At 52.7% G+C, this 9,683-nt stretch overlaps 1 protein-coding gene across 1 annotated transcript in view; it reads right to left on the reverse strand.

Moving 5' to 3' along the window:
• MTOR (mechanistic target of rapamycin kinase) overlaps positions 1-8,919 on the reverse strand; it is a 125,666-nt gene extending 116,747 nt beyond the window's left edge. Inside the window, exons 1-6 of the mRNA XM_047791785.1 lie at positions 8,814-8,919; positions 6,052-6,227; positions 5,033-5,141; positions 4,080-4,312; positions 2,477-2,677; positions 1,712-1,846 (exon numbers count right to left, since the gene is read on the reverse strand). Of these exons, the coding sequence (XP_047647741.1) occupies positions 1,712-1,846; positions 2,477-2,677; positions 4,080-4,312; positions 5,033-5,141; positions 6,052-6,213 (840 nt within the window). The 5' untranslated portion in view covers positions 6,214-6,227; positions 8,814-8,919. The remainder of the gene's footprint in view (positions 1-1,711; positions 1,847-2,476; positions 2,678-4,079; positions 4,313-5,032; positions 5,142-6,051; positions 6,228-8,813) is intronic.
• Between the last annotated feature and the right edge of the window lie 764 nt (positions 8,920-9,683).

Raw genomic sequence — 9,683 nt, forward strand, 5'->3', positions numbered from 1 at the left:
ACCTCCTACCAATTCAAAGGGCAGCTTAAAAACTTAGCCTCCAACGGTCCAAATTGAGAAAGATATAAAACAACTTATTTCCAAACTTTTCTCGAAACAGATATTTCCATCTTTCAGAAAATCTTGTCCACTATTCTCACACAACCGCCGAGACGCTGAGGCTGCTGCATCTAACAGTCCATTCTCAGTCCTCATCTCATGTGCCTCGTCCGCAGCATTTGCTCCAACGTAGTGGTTCCTCCTCCTCGAAACTCTGTCCTCACTTGGCTCTGTGGACCCTGAGTTTTCCCGGCACCGCCCCCCAGCCCTGCTGCTCTTTCTCGCTCTCCCTTGGATCCCCCCTCATCCCCTGACCTCAGGTTCCCGAGCCCGTCTCCCCTCCCCCGACCTAGTTCCCCAGGGTTCTCATCCATATACTGTCTATAGGCCAACAGCACCCGAATCCATATCTCTCGCTCACATCTCTCCCCAAACTACTCAGTACTGCTGCTCAGACTCCCAACAGCCACCTTGAAGCTGACACGTTCAGAGGCAGACTCCTGACCTACTACCCTGAACCTGTCTGTCCCATCTCAGTAAACGGCAGCTCTATCCTTCCAGCTGCTCAGGCCCTAAACCTTGACCTTCTTTCTCTCCCACTGACTTTCCAAATGCAGAACCCAGCTGCTCCCTGCATTCCCACAGCTCCTGCTCTGGTCCAAGCCACAAAGCCCTCTGCTGAAACCGCTGAAGTTCCCTCCTAACTAGCCTCCTGGCCTCAGCCCTGACCCCTCCACGATCCACCTCCAACAGGACAGCGAGCCTTGAGAAACCCGAGTCAGATGACATCCCATTTTGCTCACAGCCACTACGACCTTCCCCCTTTACGCAGAGGCTGTGCAGGAGCTTCTGAGACCCTCCCGGACGAGCCCTGGCCCTGGCGGGGGTACTCCTCTGAGCCCACCTCCCAGGGGCTCCGCCCTCACTCAGGACTCCACGATGGCTTTGCAGGGTGGACTGAGAGGCTTCCGGCCAACCTTGCTTCCCTCTCCTGCGGACTCAGGGTCCGATGCGCACTGGAGTCGGATGGTTCTCCCAGCCTCTCCCACACCCCGCTCCGACTTCTCTCGGGCCAGTTCCCTAACACAGCCCTTGCACCTGTAAACCCATCTTTGCAGCTGCTTTTCCAGCCAAGAGAGCTCCTCACTCACCTCCCTGCTTCCCTGCCTGCCTCTCCACGGGCCCTTCCCCGCAAGGAGCCGATGATCATTAAAAACAGCCGCCGTCACAGCATCCTCTGGGCGCGTCTCTCGGCGAGGAGCACGAGACCCAGCGTCGACCAGGAGCCAGGAGGCCCCCCCACCCCGGGCCCCCTCCCTCTCCCGTGCTGGGTGCACCAGCCCCACGGCCCTTCTTTCTTGAACGTGTCAAACTCTTTTCCAGCTCAAAGCCTCTGCCTGGAAGACAGTGATCTCCCTGCCCTCGAGCGCGCGCGCGCGCTGCGAGGCCGGTCCTCCACGTCACATGGTCTCGGCCCAAACACCACCCCCCAGGCAGGGAGCCGCGCCCTCTCCCCGCGACCCTCCGCTTCATTTCTTCCCAGAACGCGCCACCGTCCGAAATGATCGCACCGGCTTGTCTTCTGCCTGCTCCCCCCACAGCACGGCGGCTCTCCGAGGCGCTGGCACAGCGGTGCGGGGTGGCCCGGGCCCGGCCCCGCCGCGCGACTCACCTCTCCCTCCATGCTGCTGATGCGGACCAGCTCGTTGAGGATCAGCAAGGCTCCGTGGATCCGGTCATCCCGGTTCATGCCCTTCTCCTTGGCCAAGGTCTCGTCAAACCCTTTCTCTGCTTCTTCGAACGTGTGCTACGGGGAGACCCAGAATGCCCGAGTCACCCACTGCCCAGAGCGGGAGAGCAGGCCCACCCAGCCACACGGGGTCCTGAGGTCGCTGTGGCTGCTTGGGGCCCCGTGCCAGCGTCACCAACAGTGCCAGCTCATGGAGCTCCCTCGTTTCCTTTGGCGTCAGCCCTTGCAATACCGCGAGGCAGACACCATAACCATCTCTACTCAAGAGACAAAAAACTGGAGTGCCCGTCGTGGTGCAGCAGAAACGAATCCGACCAGGAACCGTGACATTTCAGGTTTGATCCCTGGCCTACCTCAGGGGTTAAGGATCGGGTGTTGTGGTGTACGTTGCAGACATGGCTCGGATCTGGCGTTGCTGTGGCTCTGGCATAGGCTGGCAGCAACAGCTCCGATTGGACCCCTGGCCTGGGAACCTCCATATGCCACAGGAGCAGCCCTAAAAAAGACAAGAAAAAAAATAAATTAAATAAAATAACTACTCATTCATATTGTGCGTAAAAATTTACTGAAGACCAAAACAGACATGACGCTTGCTCTGTGGCAAGGGGCCTGCTGCTGCTCCTCGGGCTCGGTGCGCCTCCAGGCAAACGTGCTGGGCTGGTGGCTGGAATGGATCCGTCTCCTCACCCTGTACCACTGCGGCTTCTGCATCTCCTTCGGCTCTCGCTGGGTGGTGAGGATCAGACAGGCACGGAGCGCAGCGACGGCTCCCTCCCGGATGGCCTGTTTGGGGTCCCACACAGCCACAAAAATGTTGTCAAAGAAGGGCTGCACTTGCTGGAAGAAGAAGGTGGGGACGCTGACGGCCAGCTCACGAAGGACCAGGACCTGGGAGGAGAGACACACGGAGACCTTCCATCTGCATCAGTGAGGTCTAGTCTCTTAGGGGTACAGCCTCGTGTCACCCCAGAGCAGACATCTGCTAGGAAAAGAGCACACCTGCCTACTCTTCTAGCTCGGAAATTCTGGGGACCAAGGAAGGGAAGTAAAGCTATCAGACATCTCAGGGTTCACTGTCCCAGGGTGCTTAGCAACAGAAGGCATGTGGCCTTAGAACACGAGCGCTGAAAGGAGCCACCTTTAATGCTTTGTACACTGCTCCGTGGACAGCCTAGAACATGCCTGGAATAGAGCAGGTATTCAAGAAACATTTACGGAATGAACGATAATCCTGTTTAACATTTCATCTTGCTGTATTTTCATTTGACCATGGAAAAACTGAGGGTCCCAGCGTGTCCCACGTCACAGTTAGGAGGTGGCACCCGAGTCCGAGTGTGGGCTCCTCCCCCAGGCAGGCTCCCTGCTCCTGGGGCAGCCCCCTAATGAGGGACCCGACTGGAAGGGACCCAGCTGATGCCTTCCCACCACATTCATTCCTAGCTTCTCTGACCCTCCCCCATCTCACAGCCTGGATCCCTAGCCCATCAAAGCAGCCTTTTTCAGGGATGGGCCTCAGAGAGCAATGAGGATGTGTGTCTAGAAGAGGCTGAAAAGCCACCACTCCCTCAAATGCAGGACAGCCTGCGGGAAAGAGGAAGTCTGGACCGCGTACCAACCAATCAACAAAGGACCGAAACGCAGATGGGCAAGGCCTGGGCAGAGGCGGACCAGGGAATGTGGGGATCGGGCACCGACTTCCTCTGCTCCTTCCTCCCTTCAGCCCTGCTCCCCACATTCCCACCAATGTGGAGCCCTGGACGGAGGGGTCCTGAGGACAGCACAGCTGCTGGGGCTCTGGAAGCCTCTTGGCTTGTGGCTTCCTCACTTGTCTATGGCTGAGGGCTGCCTTCTGCTTGACAGGCATTTTTATTTCTTTCTCTTTTTTAAAAATGTATTTATTTTTGGCAGCACCCATGGCATGCAAAAGTTCCTGGGGACCAGGGATGAAACCTGCACCATAGCTGTAACCAGAGCCGTAGCAGCGACAACACTGGATCCTTAACCTGCTGTTCCCATGAGGGAACTCCTTGGGAGGCAATCTGGATTCTGGAAAGTCAAGGTGAGGAGAAGCACTGCACAGAAGGCTGCCTCTCAAGCAATAAAGAGAACGTTAAGTTTCCTCTGCAGGTGGGGAGCTCAGGGTAAAGAGAGAAAGGGATTCGGGACAGACCCTGAACCAAGAAGCACAGGGCCTTTGTCCGGAGCATCCACTCTCATTCTCTGCCTTTCAGGGACCTGGGCACATGGTGGGAAGGACCTGACACGAGGCCACGGCTCCATAGGTACTCACAGCTGCATGTCTCCGGCCCTCGTTGCGGTCAGCGCCCAGCCACTCCAGGGCTCGCTTCACCTCAAACTCCACATACTCTGCAGTAAAAGTGTCTCCTGCCATGGCGAGGCGACCAATGGCCTTGGATGCCATTTCCATGACAACAGGGTCATTGGAGGGGAGGAGGTTCCGAAGATAGTTGGCAAATCTTCCGATTCGGGTGGCATTCCCACCTTCCACTCCTATGAGGCTGGCTGGCAAAGAGAGGAAGGCAGAGGATGAGTCGGGCATGTGCTGAACACGGAGGTCCGCTGCCTTCAGAGGAAAGCCAGCGAGGGACCCCTTCCTCCTACTCTAAGCACAGCCTGCAATTTCCAGCTGGTGAGGAGGCAAATAATTTCCATTCCATTTTAACCAACAGACTTAATGTTTGGACCAGAACTACTTAGATAAAGCAAAATGATCTCATCTTAATATTTTAGCATATACAGGTTTCCCAAGAAGAAAAGGAAAACAAACCAGGACTGAATAATAATTCACAGGATGGATAACCAGTCCCCATGAGCTGAAATTATCTGCCTTTTATTCACAGTCCCCTCAACTCTACTTTTCCATTTCTGAGCTCTGCTCTGCCAAACTTGGCTCTAGAGAGAAACAAGAGCCTGCAAAATGCAACAAGGGTAGCAGGAAGAAAGCTGACTTCCAGCCTCAGCTCTGGCGCACCAGCCCTGGAAAAGTCGCTTAATGGTTCTGAGGCTCCATGTCTGAAAAAAACCCTCTTTGCCCTTGGGTTTGCCCAGGACTGTGGTTAAAATTAATAGCCGAATAAGCAACTGAAAGCCACAAGTCTCCTTAGAATTCATTAAACAAATATGAAGTGAGGATCCAGTAAGAAGTAGACATGGAGTGCAGTGGACACAAAGGACACGGTCCTGGATGTCCAGTTCTTACTGTGCCAGAGACCCTGTCCTTACCTATGGCCAAGATGCCACCTTTCCTCTCATTGGCATCTGAGCTGGAAACCAGTTCAAAAATATGATGGTTCAGCTGATCATAGAAACGAGTAGACTCCTCTTGACTCATCTGTAAAGGAAGACGTATTCAGGGCAATGTCTAATGTTCCCTGCTGGCGGGGGCGTGGGGTGCCTTTCAAAGACCAGGACCCGAGAGGTAGCCAGCAGGTGCAGTTAACCGAAGACGACACAGCCGCTGCCCATCTCTGTTGTTTTAAACCGTAGAGCAATCATCTGTTTACTTAACCAATACCTACTGTGTATCTACTCAAGGGGAGGCCATGTCCTGTCCTAGATTCTACCTGGTAGCCTGGGTACAAGGCCGAAAAAGACACTGTCTCTACCTCAGGTCTGGCCTCTATTTGAAAAGCCCCTAGCAATCAACTCTTCAAACCCATCCCAACCCATGTTATCAGGCAGAAAGATTCAAAAGCCTGGAATGTGGCATGAAAAAGAAAAAAATTAAAAGAAACAGCCGATTCTTTTTCTTTTTTTTTTTTTTGTCTTTTTAGGGCCACACCTGAGGCATACGAAGTTCCCAGGCTAGGGGTTGAACCAGCGCTGTAACCGCCGCCTACACCACAGCCACAGCAACGCCAGACCCGAGCCATGTCTGCCATCTACACCACAGCTCATGGCAACGTGGTTCCTTAACCCACTGAGTGAGGCCAGGGATCGAACCCGCAACTTCATGGTTCCTAGTCGGATTCGTTTCCGCTGCACCATGACAGGAACTCCCGAAACAGCCAATTCTACTCTGACTCCTAAACTATCACAAGAAAGGAAATGCCACAGAAATGTGGAACTGTGGCAAAGGAACCTGCCCATTCTATAGACCTGAGAAATTCGGTGCCTTTCTAAACTAGAATCTTTGCCTTTTCTGAGCCCTCACTCAGCTGTCAAGAGGCATCTAAACCAGGAATGGTACATGCAGCCCCAAAAGGCCATGATGAAGGGCCCCAAATCGCAGCAGCTCCAACCTCTCGGAGCTCCATGGTGACATAGTGCTGGAGTTCCTTGGCAGCTTTGGCCCTGGTCTCCTCATTCCGGCTCTTCAGGCCACTGGCAAACTGCTGCAGGACGCTTACGTTGCTGGAAGTGGTGGTCGCTGTGGTGGCGGCGGCAGGTCCGGTTCCAAGCATTTTGCCCTGAGGTTCTTTGGAGAGAAGCTGGCTTTAATATTCTGGATAACAAACCATGGCGGTGAACTAATCTATGGCCCCACCTCCCCCCCACAGGCCTCCACTCATTCACATCAGGCTGGGGATCCTAAAAAGGCTGGGAGACCCCACTGAAAAGCATGCAGAAAGCCTCGATTCATTCGATAACCACGGGTATTGAAAAGAGGCAGCAGGAGTTCCCGTCGTGGCGCAGTGGTTAACGAATCCGACTAGGAACCATGAGGTTGCAGGTTCGGTCCCTGCCCTTGCTCAGTGGGTTAACGATCCGGTGTTGCCGTGAGCTGTGGTGTAGGTTGCAGACGCGGCTCGGATCCCGCGTTGCTGTGGCTCTGGTGTAGGCCGGTGGCTACAGCTCTGATTCGACCCCTAGCCTGGGAACCTCCATGTGCCGCGGGAGCGGCCCAAGAAATAGCAACAACAACGACAAAAAAAAGACAAAAAAAAAAAAGAAAAGAGGCAGCAGAGCAGAGAAGGTCAAATTATGCTATGGGCTGTGCAGCCAGACTACCTGGGTGTGAATCCAGTCCAAAATTATATACCTCGAGGAAGACACTTCAAATATCTTAGTTATAATCGGAGGATAAGAGTACCTAACTCAGAGGACTGATGTGAAGATTAAACGAGCTAATACATGTTAAAAAGTGCTTAACAAAGTGCTGGGCACACAGTGAGTTTGCAATAGTTGCTGGGTTAATATTATTATTATTACTACTACTCTGTATGTTGCACAGAGCCAGGTAGCAGAGATGGGGAGCATGAGAGAAAACAAAGCAAGCCTAAGACTGCCCCTTTCCTAGAATTCACTTTAGAGAGGGAAACTGATGGTTATTCTATAGCAGCACGGGTCTGACAGAAATACGAGCTACAAATGTAACTTTAAAGTTCCTAGTAGCCATATGGCAAAGGTCAAAAGACACAGGCAAAATTAGTTATTTTATTTAATCCAATATATCCAAATATCATTTCAACATGTCACAATATATATAAAAAGTTATGACAGGCGTTCCCTGGTGGCCTACCAGTTACACATCCAGCACTGTCACAGCTGTAGCGCAGGTTCCATCCCCGGCCCAGGAACTGACACTTGATGTGGGCACAGCCAACTGCCTTCCCCCTGCCAAAATTACTGATGTATTCACTTACAGCAATTTCTTTTCTTTTTTTGCTTTTTTTTTTTTAGGGCTGCACCTGCGTCATATGAAAGTTCCCTGGCTAGGGGTCAAATCAGAGCTGTGGCTACCAGCCTACACCACAGCCATAGCAACATGGGATCCTAGCTGTGTGTGTCACCTACACCACAGCTCATGGCAACATGGGATCCCTGACCCACTGAGTCAGGCCAGGAATCGAACCCACATCCTCATGGATACTAGTCGGATTCATTTCTGCTGCGCCCCAATGGAAACTCCACTTACTGCAATTTCAACTTAGCAATTTCAATATTTTCAAGTGCTCTAAACCACATGTCGTTGTTGTTTTGGACAGTGCAGTTCTATAAAGACTAGCACTTGGAATGTAAGCTAAAAAAAGACTAATTAGTTCCTGAGATCACGCATTCCTTCCACAATTATGTATTGCCCCTCCCCTCAGCAAGCTTACAGTCTAGGAGGAAGTACAGACAATCTGGCAACCACAATAAAGTGGCCATAACAGAACTTGGCCCAGACTGCGACGGCTGTAACATATACACCTATCCTAGGGTATGTCCTGACTATATTAGAAAATCAAATTTTCAAAATTCTTGTTTTTGAAAGAATTTGTGAAATGCAGAAAAACAAAAAAACAAAAACAAACAAACAAAAAAACCAACCAGGGACTAATTGGTTCTGAAAGGGTGCAAAGACTGCAGAAGGAAGTGTCAAACTTCAGGAGAGAGGAAACCCAAAGACTTCAAATGGGAAAACTACTACAGAGTGTGTGATGCTCGTCTATGACGAGGGGGAGGGAGACTGGCAAAGAATTTCCAGTCGAAGGAAGGAACCAGTATATCTTAATAAGGTCTAAGGCCTCCAGGCAGAAGTCAAAAAACTAGGAGTGAAATATCTATCTTAAGGGTCTTGGCGAGGGGTTACACAAGTTAACGTCAGGTGGCTGAAACTAGGGATGGGGGCGGGGGAAGCAGAGGAGATGAAGCTCAGGGATGGAACCCAGCTCAGCTCCGCGAAATGGGTCCTTGAGAGGTCTCCACGGTGGAGCTAAAGGGGCTGACACTGACGCTGGTCCTCTCGGAGGGCAATCGGTAGGTGGCTCATAGGGGTGACTGATGCGCAAGGCGACCCAAACGCGCCCCAGCAATACAGGAGCTCATGGGCCCGCCTTCACGGCGCCAGAGACATAGCGTGAGCTAAAGGGTCCGGGGGTTTCCTGGGGATCCGGGAGGAGGTGGGCGTTGCCTCGCGGGGGTCAAGGGCTCCGGCGGCGCCCAAGTCCTTTGGGCCAGTACTGAGGGGACCCCACGTCTCAAACGCACGACTTCCTGGGGGTCCCCCCACGGACCAGGTTGGCCGTGGGTCTGGACATTCCACCGCCTTGGAGGGGTCGGTGCCAGGCCCCAGACTCACCGCGCGGCTTCGGCCGAGGCCTCAGCTGCCGCCACCAGCGCCGGTTCCACTGCTTCAGGCCCCCAGCCCCACCACCCGCCTTCCCCGCTGTCCTCTAAGCCGGGCGGGAGGGAGGGCAGTCTCCCAACACAAAGGACCAATCGATGGGCGCAAGAAGAAGATGGACTGGAACGGAGACCAATAGTAATGAAGGAGAAGTGAAGCTTCAGGACCCGGCTTCTCCGCGGGGCGGAGACTATTCAAATAGACAAACCCTGTGGCCAGTGGCAGGCGAAATAAGGCTTAGATCCTCTCGAAAAAACCAATCGCTGGTGAGTTGACTTCAGTCACTTCCACGCACACATCCGGTGCATCGCTAGTATATTTCCCCTCTGCACCTGGGCTGTGGCCACGCCGAGTCCGCCGCCTGGGTACCGCCGGAGGGGACCACGAGGTAGTAGACCGTGGCTCGAGAACCCGCCGCGTTTAATCTTCAAGATCAAAGTGTTAGCGATGCCTGCGCACTATAGTTACTAGAGTAAAAGACGTGGAAGTTTCTGATTAGCATTTCTTGTGCACTCGTGATTTCTCTTTTGTTAAATACGCATTTGAAAGCGCTTTTGGATTTCCCACTTTTCCAAAATTATCTAGGTCGTAAGATCTTTCGCAAGAAACCATAGACAAGTTTTAACTAAATGCGTTACTCATAAATAATTTCAAAGCAGAATCATTTTAAAAACATGCTTTCTAGGAGTTCCCGTCGTGGCGCAGTGGTTAACGAATCCGACTAGGAACCATGAGGTCGCGGGTTCGATCCCTGCCCTTGCTCAGTGGGTTAAGGATCTGGCGTTGCCAGTGAGCTGTGGTGTAGATTCCAGACATGGCTCGGAT

Source organism: Phacochoerus africanus, chromosome 8 (genome assembly GCF_016906955.1).
Source record: "Phacochoerus africanus isolate WHEZ1 chromosome 8, ROS_Pafr_v1, whole genome shotgun sequence".
NCBI lineage: Eukaryota > Metazoa > Chordata > Mammalia > Artiodactyla > Suidae > Phacochoerus > Phacochoerus africanus.